This window comes from Spermophilus citellus (genome assembly GCF_964194105.1).
Source record: "Spermophilus citellus genome assembly, chromosome: 6".
NCBI lineage: Eukaryota > Metazoa > Chordata > Mammalia > Rodentia > Sciuridae > Spermophilus > Spermophilus citellus.
The window spans coordinates 82,990,178-83,005,450 of NC_138187.1; the positions used below are offsets into that span (position 1 = coordinate 82,990,178).

Genomic DNA, 15,273 nt, shown 5'->3' on the forward strand with positions numbered 1-15,273 from the left:
GGCAAAGGAATAGATTTTTGCCCCTAGAATGTCTAAAGCATCAAAGCCCTACCCACATTAATTTTAACCCAGGAAAACGCCTTTCAGACTCTCCTCCAGAACTGTGAGATAACAAAGATGTGTTTGTTATCAATAACAAATTTATGAATTTGTTATTGCAGCAGTTTAAAACATTCATGGAAACTGCTGGTATTATCTCATGAAGTGTAATTTGTTTCCATTAAGTTTTCAGACTTAAAAGCGATAAATAGTCCTGAACTGATGGTATTAGAACAATTGGTAACACAAGACCACCTTCAACTTAGTTTATGATGTGTATCCCACAGGCTGCATAAAGACCACAAAGAGCTCAAAATATAAAAGGAAATAATTAACCATAATCAAGAGTAAGCATACATATGCATGCACACACATAATAAGGCCTCCAAAGAAATGTGACTCCAAAAAAAGGTAGGAGAAAAAGAAATAGAATAGATAACATGAGTAGAAAATACAAACTACTAGCAGTTCATTTATATTTAAATATACCAATAATTACGTTGAATGTAAATACAATAAATACTCCATCAAAAGAAATATTTTTTGAATCCAGTTATATGCTTAGAACAGACAACTCTCAAAAAAAAAAAAAAAACCTACAAGAATGGAATAGATATTCTGTAAACTAATACTAACATTAATAATAGCAATATAAATGATAATCAAAAAGAATTCTGAAAGACAAGTGGTCCTTTAATCCATAATTATTTGATATTTTATCAAAAAAAATTAAATCAATATAAATATTCAATGAAGCTTTATAACTTACATTCACTCTTCAAAAAATAAAAAAAAATAAAAAACATTAAAAAAGCTACTTAGGGGGGCTGGGGATGTGGCTCAAGCGGTAGCGCGCTCTCCTGGCATGCGTGTGGCCCGGGTTCGATCCTCAGCACCACATACAAACAAAGATGTTGTGTCTGCCAAAAACTAAAAAATAAATATTAAAAAATTCTCTCTCTCTCTCTCTCTCTCTCTCTCTCTCTCAAAAAAAAAAAAAAAAAAAAAAAAAAAAAAAAAGCTACTTAGGGCTGGGGATGTGGCCCAAGCGGCAACGCGCTCACCTGGCACGTGCGGGGCGCTGGGTTCGATCCTCAGCACCACACAAAATAAAATAAAGATGTTGTGTCCGCTGAAAACTGAAAAATAAATATTAAAAAAAATTCTCTCTCTCTCTCTTAAAAAAAAAAAAACTACTTAAACAACCAGCTAGTTGAGGGGAAAGGATTGTTGAAAAAAAAAGAACACTTACAATTGCATAAAACTGCAGGTGGCTAAAAAGGAAACCAGCTAAAGAGGGAAACAATCTAAAAATAGGCTTAGAATAGTGATTCTGACTGCCTCATTTGGATATTCAAATTATTTCAAGGCTAAAAACCAAAAGAAGAAATGTATTTTTAACCAAGAGGATTATTTTAGAAATAAGTTGTCATAATTAATATATTTATTTATGCCTTAGACATTTTCAAGAACTGCTGGCAATTCAGAAGTCAAAGAATTTTTCAATCTGAAATAATCTTAATGACAAATTATAGCAAAAAAAATTGTTCCTGACTAGTTGGGAAAAAAGTCCTATGATATTATATTTTGTTGGTCTCTAAGAAAATATTTTTAGGGATGTTATGTCTTGATGTACATGCCAAGTTTTTTCTTTTTTTTTTTTTATAGGTTTCCTCTAGCTTTAAAGATCATCATAGATTCAAGCCTAAAAACAAAGAAACAAAAAAACATGTTAAAAGAGAATCTAAGCAACAAAGTTTAAAAAAAAAAAAACTGACAATGGCAGTGTTTTTTAAACAGGAAACTATTATCTTTAAAAAGTCATCTTTAACATATCATCTGAATCTAATCCTGAAGAAATAATAAACATATTCATATCAGGAGACATTCTACAAAATAAGTGGCCTATACATTTTCAAAAGTAGCCAGGTCAGGTGAAGCAAAAGGAAGACTAAAAAACTGTTGCATACTGAATAAGGAGACATGATACCTAAATGCTTCTAAACTGGATTCTTCTCCTATAAAAGTACTGAAACAACTGACAAACTTGAAGGAATCTGAGGATTAGATGGTAGCAATAATCAATGTTCATTACCAACTCTGACCACTGTGTTGAGGTTACGTGAACAGAATGTATCTAATTTTTAAAAATACACATCATAGTATTCAGGTATTAATGGGAGCATCATACCAACAAATTATTCTCAAACTGTTCAAAGCAAAAAGCTTTGGCCTGTTCTTGCAACTTCTAAACATGCAAACTCAAAACTGCTCCCCTGGAAAGTGTTTTAAGTCATAAAGTATTATTTTTATTATTAAGTCGTAAGTATAGAGCTTTCTTTTTCTTTTATATTTATTTTTTAGTTGTAACTAGACACCTTTTTTATTTATTCATTTTTATATGTGCTGAGGATTGCTGATGATGGAATCCAAGGCCTCACACGAGCTAAGCGAGCACTCTACTGCTGAGCAACAACTCCAGCCCCAGAACTTTCTTTTTTTTTTTTTTTTTTTGGTATCAGGGACTGAACTCAGGGGTGCTTAACCACTGAGCAACATCCCCAACCTTTTTTTGTATTTTATTTAGCAACTCAACAAGTTGCTTGGGGCCTTGCTAAATTGCTGGGGCTAGCTTTGAACTAGCTACCCTCCTTCATCATCCTCCCCAGCCACTAGCCAGTGAGTATAGACCTTTCCAAGCACAAATTCATGAGTATTTAGTGAACAATGTCACCTCAATGTGAGGAAGAACACAATAAAGTAAAATTTCTAAAAAGAGGACATACTGATTTTTCATCAACTGCAATTAGTAAAGGATGTCCCTTTTCAAAACTATGACTCTAAACTGATTCTCCAAAAATATGCTACGGTCTTCCCCTTTAACTTCATTTCCTTTCATTGGTTGAATAAATATCATCTCATCTATGCACATATGCTATATGCTGGGAACACAGCAATGTCTGTTACAAACCCCCTACAATTGGCAGATATTGAATAACAAAGAACTACATAATTCAAATGATAAATGCTATGAAGGAAAATTATAGGATAGTATAAAGACAATTAACAGAGTACTCTAATAATATGCAGGCAGGGCACAAAGGGAAATTAGAAAAATCACTCTTAAACAAAAGTTAGGCTAAAATCTAAGGAATGAGTAAAAGCTAGGTGGAAAAAGTCTTTCACAATAAATGCCATGAAACTGACATAAGATAATTTCTCTGTCAGCTCATAACCCTAATTTCAAATCAACTCCCTCATAGAATCACAATGTATAATAAGAAACAAACAGCACTTTCTGCCTAAGGTGGGAAGAGAGCACTTTCCAGTTTCACCAGCTGGACCTCTTACTTAAGGGGAAAAAACAGGCATTTGTTTGACAGAAAGTAGTATTACAAATAATATATGGTGGAATATATCAGCCATACTTCCAATCAGAGAGTAATAAAATATTCAAATCAAAATCATTCACAGATCATTTGGACAAAGGAACTAAAAACAAAGGACTAGTGAAAGATGGGGGATAAAATGGAAGATTGAGGAACTAGTGCTAACAACAGGAACCAAACATCTAAATCCAAAGTGTTAAGGGGTAGAAGAAATTACTGGAATTTGGAAGAAAAAGTCAGATCAAGAAGTCCACCTTGAGGGAAGTTGTGATTTCTCTTGTAACTTCACAGGGAAGAAATGAAGAATATAAACACTCTGAGGCTTTCCTTCCTTCCTGATTCTGATCTGCCTGTGTTACACATTGGCTGAACTCTTAAACCCAAAATCACAGATGCTCACTGACATAATCCATCAAGTAAGTTTCCCATGGTAAAGACCAAGGGAGAGAAAGAATAGATCAAGATGATCAAACAGAAGTTATCTGTCATGTAGGGTATACACAAAAGTAACTAAGAAAGATTCAGCCTTCTGGGACTTAGAAAAAGGTTCCCATGTGGCAGAGATGATTAAGCTGAAGCCTAAAGAATGTGAAGGAGTTAGTCAGAGCCAACAGGGAAGATAGATAATCCAAGCCTTCAAAGAGAAGAGCCACCACAAAGATACTCTGCTGGAACCAGTATATTAGGATGCTTGAAACACAGGCTATGAAGCAGAAAGGGAAGTGGATTGATATGACCTCACAATGTACAAGTGATGTGGGTTTTTAAAAATTATAACAGACACAGCGTTTTTGTTCTTGTTTTACATGGTAAAAGTCAATTCACTCTTTTATTCCTTGGTTGAATAGCTCTTAACTGGTCATTTCACAAGAATGGCAAAATAGAATGGGAGTGTAAAGAACAATGCAAACACTGCTAATACTTAATTACAAAATTAAAACTACTTCATCTACTGTTTGTTTTTGCTTTTTGTTTTTGTTTCTTGTGGTGCTAGGGTCTTAATCCAGGGCCTTACATACGTTAGGTAAGCACTCTACCATGAGCTACATCCCCAGACTCATCTATTGATTAGATTCCCTACACTTTGACTTTTCCAGGGAACAGGAAGGCAGGAATACTTTTTGTAACCACATTAAGCAATCTACTGTGAACCAAATAATTGATAATTCAAATTTTACACTAGGGTACACCCATTTTGCTTTGAAATGAATAACATTCTAAAATCAAAATCAATGCCAGGCACGGAGGTTCAAAGCCAGTGATTTGGGAGACTGAGGCAGGGAGGAGCACAAGTTCAAGGCCAGCCTCAGCAACTTAGCGAGGCTCTCACCAACTTAGTGAAACTCTTTTTCAAAATAAAGGAAAAGAATTGGAACTAGAACTCAGTGGTAAAGCACTCCTGGGTTCAATCCCCAGAACTAAAAAAAAAAAAAAAAAATCAAAATTAACACCTATGCCCTATTTGCAAAAGACCTTAGGATCCACTCCCTAAGAGACCCTGCAGAAGGCACTAGGGGATAGTACACATAAAACAAATCAGTATTAAACTTGCCATCATTAAACTTACCTCTAAAGAAGGACATAAGTTAAATAAGTAAGCATATAAACATAATTAGAAATTTGTTATGTGCAACAAACAAAAGCAACAAGGATGAGGTTTTAATTCTATCAGACTTAGAACAAAGATATAATTGATGATTTCTAAAAAAATTAAAGCCCAGAAATGAAATGAAAATAAAGTCAAATCACAATGGACTGAGACATGCATATCTGGAGGAAGAAGATGCCATGAGGTAGAACTTGGGTTAGAAATGCAAGAGAGAAATGGTAGTATCTCAAAATCAAGAGAGAAAAGGCAACATCTCAAAAGAAAGGAAAGTTCATGAATGTGTTTAAACAACGCCTGGGGCACAAGAGAGGTTAAACAGAAGTCAGTGTACAACTAAGAGAGGCTAACTGTAAGAGATAGAGGAATGATACATTTAATAATAATGCCAGCACTTTATCTTCAGGTGCTAGGCTAAAAGTTTTCCATGCAATTCTTCCCTGAATTCCAAGGTCAGCATTATTGATCCAATTTTGCATATGAGAAAACTCAGATCTAATTTAACAAACTCACATATAGTTTGAACAAATCACACAGTGGCAGAACTAGGATCCAAACACAAATCTTTTGATTCTAAAGCATGCCATACCATAATGCCTTATTCATTCAACAAATACTATTTAAACTACTTTTTTAAGTGCCAGCTACTATGTACTGAAGATACAAAGATAAAATATGGTTCTTACCTATAAAGAATTAGAATCAGTTATATCCAAAATTAAGTTAAAGGGTATAGCCCAAAAGAGAGAGCCAGTTACCCTGAGCTGACCAGTGAAGACTCCAGATGGTACTTTTGTTAAGCAGGAGAGAGACCAAGTTAATTCCAGATAAGACATACATTATGGAAAATGTCAAGATGTTGAGCACAGCAGAAATATGATGAGTTTGAAGAAACCAGTTCAAAGAGCCTTTTAAACCACACTAAGGAATCTGAACTTTAAGTTATACAAAAGGAAAGAACTATTTCCAGACTTTGATACAGATTAGAATACTGTTAAGACTCAGAAACAAATTAGGAGGTCTGAGCTGCAATCTGGTGAATGGTTTATGGACAGCCAAAAGAATCTGAAATTTAGAAAGACGACTCCCTAACTAGCTTTTAAAACCCAACTGCGAGAAAAACCCAGTCTTTAAAAAAAAAAAAAAAAGGTAGTTTTTATTGTGAGATGAGAATAATCCCTTGTTATACAATTAACTAAAGTACAACAAAGGAATGGGTTAGTGCAAACTTTGTAATGAACAGGGAGGAGACTGGAGGTTTGCTTCCTCAACTCCACAATAGGTTATTTAAGATTGAAAGTAGACTTGTGTGATTCATCTCCAAAAAGCATGTTGAACAGAAGTATAATAGCCTGGTGTTTACCTTGAATGCAAGGAACAGAGTCTCCAATTTCTAAGATAGTATCTTTCCTTAACTCAGGGCTCAATCAAATCAGTCTGCCATCTGATGTTGTAGGAAGACTGATACTTGCTTTATTTCTGCTAAGCATGTTGCTCTGACTCAGGAGCTGTGTCATTCCAGCACCAAGCAGATAAAAGAACCAGTTGAGAAGCAAAAGAATACCATCTGCCTCTTTAATGTAATGCAAGCATCACTCATCATTAATAAAATAAAATCACAGGGACATGAAATATAATTTAGAATTGTAGACTTATTTTTCCAAACTAGCCTCCAGGTACATATGTCATTCCCAACATTATACTCTATTCATTGGAGGAAAGTGGCGAATGTCTTGTCTAATGCCATTACTTCAGACTGGAATTTGTACTCCCATGTCAACATGACAGAGGCACAGTCTTTAAATTTAAATTTTTTTTTTTTTAGTTTTTTAAAATGTTCTGTATTTGCACAGGCTTTAACAGTCAATTCAAATGTCATTCTTTAAGTGCCATCCAAGCTATATGCCCACAGCACTTTTGTCTCTATCACAGTGTCTATTAACTAATTCCCTGTATTGTATTTAATAATACGCATACCAATCTCTCCTAAATGTAATTTTTTAATTATAATTTTATAACTTTTTTATATATTTATTTTTTAGGTATAGATGGACACAACACAATGCCTTTATTTTTATATGGTACTGAGGATCGAACCTGGGTCCCGCCCATGATAGGCGAGCATTCTACCACTGAGCCACAATCCCAGCCCATAACTTTATTTTTTTAATTTATTTTTTACATGGTGCTGAAGATCAAACCCAGTGCCTCACCCATGCTAGGCAAAAGCTCTACCACTGAGCTACAGCCCCAGCCCCCCAAATGTAACTTTTTAATGAATATTTATGGAATGCTTAGTCTATACCAGCTAGGATACTACTAGGTCCTAGAATTTGAAAAATTCAACAATGATATGCCTAGTGTGTACAAGGCCCTAGGTTCAATCCCTAGTACTGGTGGCAAGGCAGGGCATGATACAATCTCTGTCTTTTCAAAAGCCTGTCAAGTACAGGAAAAACACCAACACACAATAAATGTAGCCTAAGAAAGCATAAATAACTTTAATACATGTTATAAAACCAGCTCATTCAATCTTCATTCCAACCTCCCTACAGTCTTCCCCAAGAATACCTTTATGCTGTGCACAAGCTAACAAGTTAAAGAGCTAAAATCAACATTGTTCAATTATTCTTACCACTAGGCCTCTGAATATAATTTCTGATGTAGCAATAAAATACTTTTATGGAATACAGAAAATGAAAATGAGATGTAAATCTATTACTATCCCTGCATATTATTTTCTTTTTCTTTTTTTTTAATATTTTTTTAGTTGTAGTTGGACACAATTCCTTTATTTTACTTATTTATTTTTATAGGGTGCTGAGGATCAAACCCAGCACCCCGCACATGAGAGGTGAGCACTCTACTGCTGAGCCACAGCCACAGCCACAGCCACAGCCCTGGCACATTATTTTCTACTGGTAAGCTACTAAGTAGAGAAATAAGATTTTTCCTCTCAAAGTATAGCTCCAAAAGTATATTCTTCAATTCTTTGAATAAGCAGCAGCACTGGATATAACCACTGGATTCCAAGTTCCAATGCCCCGATAGATAAGCTTTCTGAGTATCAAGAGGCAGAGGCAGTGCAGGCACCAACACTTGCAGAAACCTTGGTTTGAAATCCCTGAATCAGTTTTTTTTTTTTTTCCAACATTTATTTTTTAGTTGTAGGTGGACACAATACCTTTATTTTATTTTTTATGTGGTGCTGAGGATTGACCTAGTACCTCACACATGCTAGGCAAGCGCTCTTTCTCTGAGCCACAAACCCAGCCCTGAACCAGGTTCTTAAAGTCAGTAATTCTAGTGGCATCATCAGTGCTAATGGTTTCCACAGTGGATCAGTATGAGTTCTAGGATTTATTCATGAAAACCTAATTCATACTTTAAATGGCTAGAATAGTTTCTGTTTCTGGGACTTTGAATCACCTATTTAACTACACTAAGTGACACCTTACAGGGAAAAAAGAAACAACAAAAGAAAGTGAGAAATACCAGTGTAAGAAAGACTAGTCAACTGTGAAGTATAGGTTAGACCTTAAGATATGTGAGAAAATAATGAAGAATGAGACTAGATTCAATATCTTGAAATCTTTCTATGACCATAAAACATTTTAAGTTCCTGAATCTAGGACTGGTCAAACAAAGGAATAGTTATTTATCTAATACGCATATCATCTCAACTTTGATTTTCAATACCTTTCTAATTTGGGCAGGGGTGGGGGGTGTCTGGGAATTGAACCCAGAGCCTTGTGCATGACAAGCACTCTACCATCTGAGCTATATCCCCAGCCCCCACAACACCTTTCGCTTGAGTATTTGTCATCTTTTCTTGTTTTTTCACAGAACAGTAATTTTAGATTACATTCTACGTATGGTAAGTAATATCTTAAAAGAAATTCTAGACCTTGTTATAGTCTTCTGGAAAGTATAGTAAACTTACATTGATTTCAAACTTTCTCTTCTAAGATGGGTAGCAACTAACATCTGCTTCTCATCAAAGAGGATAATGTTTTCTAGTCTTTTCCAGCTTCTACTGACTACCATCAATCCTTGACTGATGCTCATCATTCCCATCTCTACTACTGTTTTTATATCACTTTCTGATCTTTATGTCAGATCCTCCTCTACCTCCCTTTTATCAGGACATCTGTTATTACATTTATGGATCACTATATAATCCAGGATAATATCCTCAGTTTAAAATCTTTAATTTTTATCTATAAAACCCCTTCTGCCATACAAGGTAACATCCACATTTCCAAAGATTAGGACCTGGATACTTCTGAAGGCTATTACTCAGTCTATCACAGCATAGTTCATCTTAGAAAGATCAGATGTGTACATAAATCAGAGTACTGAACAAGTACAGTTAAGTTAACCAATCAAGTTAGCACTATTGAATGCTGCTAGCCATTGGACACAAATTGGTTTTTTTTTTTGTTTGTTTGTTTTTGTTTTGTTTTGTTTTGTTTTTGGATGACATTCATCAATCCACATTATATCTTTTTGCCAATAGTGAAAATTCTGGTAAAAAGTTTATATCCATAGTAGCTGACAAAAAGTATAAAAGTGATGATGTTAAAGATAAAGGTGCTGAGTGAGTTTGTCAGGACAGTCATAACAAAGTATGATAGATGTGATGACTGAACAGAAATTTATTTTCTCAGAATTCTAGAGGCTGAAGTCCAAGATCAACATGTGAACGGGGTTAAATTTGACTGACGTCCTCTCTCCTTGGCTTATAGGTGGCCATTTTCTCCTCATTTTATAAGGATATCAGTCATACTGGATTAGGACTCCCACCCAAATAACCTCATTTTAACCTGTCTCTTTTGAAGACTCTATTTCCACAGTCACTTCTGAGATACTAGGAGTTAGGCCTTCAACAAATGAGTTTGAGGGACAGAGGACAACTTGAAAAGTAGCATACTTGATTTTAAAATTCTTGAAACACCTTTAGTAAATTGGTTAAGGAAACCTAACATAAATATCAGCAATCCATTGGGGGTAAGGAGAAGTGCCTTACTTGATGTTATAGACAAGGGTACCAAAAATATCACAGACCAAAGATATTTGATAAGAACAGACCAAAAACTCAACAAAGAGGCAAATGAAACTATCAGTAGAAACTTATTATCAATTTGGAAGTTTTTTTTTTTTTTTAAATGTTAACATGTAGACTTGTGGTGTAACTAAGTAGTAGTACATGCTTAGTATGAATGAAGCCCTAGGTTCAAACACCAGCACCACCAAAACAAACAAACAAACAAACAAACATTAAGGCCAGTACATGAAATTGGAAATACATATCCATAGGGACTAAACTGCAATAACTACATATAGCAATGGTTCTCAACTGTGGTCTAAAGACTCCTGGAGTCCCCAAATAGTTCTCAACTTTTCCAACTATCTGTGTGAAGCCAAACTTTCTTTACCTAGTTCAACCAAAACAATAAATCACAACAGAATGAATACAGAAACAGATCTGAGAATCTAGTTTTCTTCTAATAACAAAAGATATGTGCAGAAATTATAAAACAATGCTTCAAAAAAATCTTTGGTTTTGATACGTTATTTTTCATTAAAACGTTAACGGTATTAACTTATAATGCATTTATCTTATTGTTAAATGAGCTAGCAAATTTTTGTGTTAATTTTTGATAGGTATTGAACTGTCTACCCACATAATCCAAAGCCCTTTCAGATGCTCAAAAATGTAACATGTAAAAGGATCCTAAGAAAAATACATTTGAGAACCCAGAATATTGATACGGTTAATTAGTTCTTTCAATCTAGGAGCCTTGCCTCTAGCTTGCTACACAATGCCCATAAATGACTAGGTTTGCCTACATAAAACTAAATGGTCCCCTAAGAGTTGCACCTACTTCAAGAGCTCATTATGTAAGGTATTTACTCACCCATACAAAAATAGAGGATGGGCATTCCTATATATAGGAGAATATTAGAAGGCACTGTGGTACAGAAGAGAAAACCAGTAAGTCATTTTTAAGTTAAGATGCCCAGCTTTTGATTTCGAAAGGCATCCTAGCTCTGTAAAACTTTATGCAAATCTTTTATTTTTCTGGGTGTCAGTGTTATCTACCATAAAAAAATTAAAGGCTAAACAAAATGATCTAATATTGCCAGCTACAGTAATACCAGCAACTCTGAAGGTTGAGGCAGAAGGATGCCAAGTTCAAGGACAATCTAAGAAACCTAGTGAAACTCTTCCCCAACATAAAAAAAAAACAAACGAGCTGGGAACATAACTCAATGGTCAAGTGTCCCTGGGTTCAATCCCTAACATGGCAGAAACAAACAAAATAAACAAAAAAGACCTAATTTCTTTATGGTTCTAAATTCCAAATTTGTGGGCTGGGGATGTGGCTCAAGCGGTAGCGCGCTCGCCTCGCATGCGTGCGGCCCGGGTTCGATCCTCAGCACCACATACCAACAAAGATGTTGTGTCCGCCGAGAACTAAAAAATAAATATTAAAAAAAAAAATTCTCTCTCTCTCTCTCCCCTCTCACTCTCTCTAAAAAAAATAAATAAATTCCAAATTTGTGAAAAACTCAAAATTCCAAATGGAAAAGGAAATCAAAATGGATAGTAATAATCATTCTACAGAGCAAAGATTAATTGTGATAAAGTTAAAAAGTGGGTAATTTGGAAAATTTTTAATATTGACAGATTTACTCTTAATATTACTGTCTATATTTTAGATTAGAAAGCAAATTTTTAACTAAAAGCATACCTCCTTGCATGCAAGGCAAGACAGAAATAAATTTCTCAAAGCCCTGAGAGTCAAAAAAAATTTCTTTCACTACAATGAGTTCATTCAAGTAATAACTGAAGAACAATAATTTGGAGTAGCAAGGAAATAGTCTTTCTACTTCTCCAATGAAGAATAATATGCCCAGGGCTGGGATGTAGCTCATGAGAGAGTGCTTGCCTGGTATACACAAGACCCAGGAATCAATTCCTAGCACCACAAAAGAATATACTGTCCTCCTCCAAAAGCTTATTTCTAACTGAATTAAACCAATTAGATTTAATTTATGTTTAAGAGTCCCAAGTATTTCAAAATAAGTTACAAATGAAATACTTCATTTCTTCCCTTTGAACTTTTTCCCATGACTCTCAGTAAATCAACTGATAGGAGCTATATTTTTAAATCTATTGAAAACCTCTCCAGTTATAAGAATTAAAATAGCTTCCATATTATGAGAAATGAATTTGTTTTTTAAGCTTTTTAAAATTTTTTTTAAATTATACATGGATGCAATATCTTTATTTTGTTTATTTTTATGTGGTGCCAAGGATGGAACCCAGTGCCCCACATGTGCGAGGCAAGCACTTTACCACTGAGCCACAATCCCAGCCCCAAATTTGGTTAAGCTTTAATAGTCTCAGCAAAATACAGAGAAAAGGGAGAAAATAATTTTATGTTTTGTTACTTAAAAACATGTACAGGCAGTCCTTACTTGGCACAGTTCTGATACACATGAATTTTAGTCAACCACATTTTAGTTAAATAACACTAATTCCCTAACAACATAGTTCAAATTTCAGTTAACACAAGAATTGTAATTCCATAAAGTACAAACATTGCTAGTAGTTATTCAGCACACAAATCACCACATAAATATCAGATGAGCATTGTGACTAGTGACCAATCATGTCACTATTTTGAAGTTCATTTAGTGAAATTATACCTTTATTATTTGGTTTATCAAATAATGCAAAGTATGTAATTCCCCCAATGATAAATCACTGTGTGACATCTTACAAAAAAAGGAACTGGCCAACAAAGATGAAATTGCAGCAAAAACATGAAAAGTAATAATGCTACAAAGTGAAATTCAAAAAGAGAATGTAAATGGCTTGTAAAAGTAGTTGAATGTAAGAATGTTGACATTGTTGCCACTTGAGACACTCTATAAATACTGAGGAACATTGTGAAGGTGAACATGACATAAATGAACAAAGCAGTTGAGATAAAAAGGTGATACTATTACAGACAAAGTGATATTTCATATTAATGAAACTCTCAGGGATACTTCACAATATTGAAAAACCAAAGGACAAAATATTGAGAGCTGACCCACATTTCGAAAGTAGTACAACCATTCACAAGGCACAGAAAAGATGTTTGCTTTACCCCAGAAAAAAAACAACAGTTTAACATTAAAATTAACAAAATGAAAAACAAAAACAATGTGATTCACCATATTAACAGACCTTTTAGAAGTATGGTCATTTCAATAGATGCCCAAAAAGCATTTGACAAAATCCATTATCTATTATGATAAGAACATTATCTGTTCCTAATAAGAGAAACCTATGACTCTATGGTATAATCATTCTAGAAAACACTTCAGTAGTTTCTTATAAACAGATACCTACTATATGAACTACCTATTCAGAAATATTTACTCAAGGAAAAAAAAAAACACTTGACCATACAGAGTTCTATATACAAATGTTCACAGAAGTTTTATTTGTAAAAACCAAAATATGAAAATAAACCAGATTTCAAATAACATGTAAATATGGAAAATGTGCAACAGAAACCACTGAGCAATAAAAAGAAGCAAAATCTTTTTATACACTACATGGATGAATTTCAAAGTAACCATGTATGTGAAAAAAGCTTTTGCAAAAAAGGGGGGGTGGTGGTACATATTATATGATTCTGTTTATATAAAATTCTACAAAATGTAAACTAATCTATATTGACAGAAAGTCTGAGGACAGGGTAAAGGGAGGGATGGAGGGAAGAATTACAAAAGAACACCTGTTTATTATCTTAATTGTGTTGATGATCTCATGGACATCTGTGTATGTCAAAATAGATCAAAAACTATAAAATTTAATTGTGCACAATTTATTTTACCTCTAGCTATTTGAAGAGTGGGAACAGTTGCACAACAATGTAAATGTACTTGTTACCACTGAAGTGCACATTTAAAAATGAGTTAAATGCCAAGCATGGTGGCACATGCCTATAATTCCAGCTACTTGGGAGGCTGAGGCAAGAGGATCACAAGTTCAGCCTGGACAACTCAGCAAGACCTTGTCTCAAAATAAAAAGGGTTGGGGATGTAGTTTAGTGGCACTTGCCAATCACGTGCAAGGTCCTGGGTTCAATCCTCAGTACCAGAAAAACAAAACAAAAATGATTTAATTGGTCATTTTAATGTTTATTTTAGTACAATTTTTTAAAGGCCTCGTAAAAACAGTAAGTTATTGAATTTAAAACTGATGCTAAATGCGATAATGATTACAGTCAGTAATAAGACAAAGAATTCATATTTCCAGTCTACCATATTCACCACGTTTTGTCTGTAATGAACTACAATTTACAACAGTAGTTCCATAGTAGAACTGAAAAGACTCCTATCACTTAGTGATGTCTTAACATCCTAAAATAATGCATAAATCATGTGTTCTATGGTGATATTAAAGTAAACATATCTATTGTGCTGCCAGTCATCTAAGAGGACAGCATATATAATTATGTACATATTATACTTGATGGTGATATGTAACAACTATGTTATTAGTTTGTGTATTTACTATACTCTTTATCAGTATGTTAGAGTGTATTACTTTATTTTTTAAAAAAATTAATGCATAACAGTATGCCATACCCAGCAACAGCCTCATACAACTTGTGTTTGTTGCTCTTGATGGCATCAAGAAGCTACGTCAACTGATTGATTCAGACCACCTAGGTGTATAAAGGTATACTCTACAATGTTCACAGAATAAATCACCTACTGACAGATTTCTTGTAATACATAACTGTCATTAAGCAACGTACAGTGGTACTTCTTAGATATAAGTTGTCATTTGATGAAATGTAAATATAAATGTGTTTACAAACTGTTACCTGTGAGATATGATTGATGGAAGACTCCATTCTCCGAAGCTGAGAGGCCTGGATGTCCAATAATTGGAGTACATTGTTGGCCAGTGCATTTATTTGATAAGCAACACTAGCTAGAGATTGAGTTGTATATGCTTTGGTCTCTTCTAAAGCTTTTCTCTTGTCTGTAGCCTGAAACAAGAACAAAAACAATCAATATTTACTTAGATTAATATTCATTATGCATTTATTCTATAGAAAGACAAAATTATAATTTTAATTTTAAAAAGCCTAATTCAATCAAAAATTACTGCACCAATATTATTATAGTCTCAGGATACTGAATTAAGCTGAATGACAGAAA

General features: G+C 34.2%; 1 protein-coding gene across 8 annotated transcripts in view; it reads right to left on the bottom strand.

Annotated features, from left to right (window-relative positions):
* Positions 1–15,273, bottom strand: part of ABI1 (abl interactor 1) — a 99,874-nt gene that overhangs the window by 50,365 nt on the left and 34,236 nt on the right. For all 8 annotated transcript variants that reach the window (XM_081298589.1, XM_081298585.1, XM_081298588.1 and 5 more), the window contains exon 2: positions 14,934–15,101. In XM_081298589.1, the coding sequence (XP_081154715.1) occupies positions 14,934–15,101 (168 nt within the window). The remainder of the gene's footprint in view (positions 1–14,933; positions 15,102–15,273) is intronic.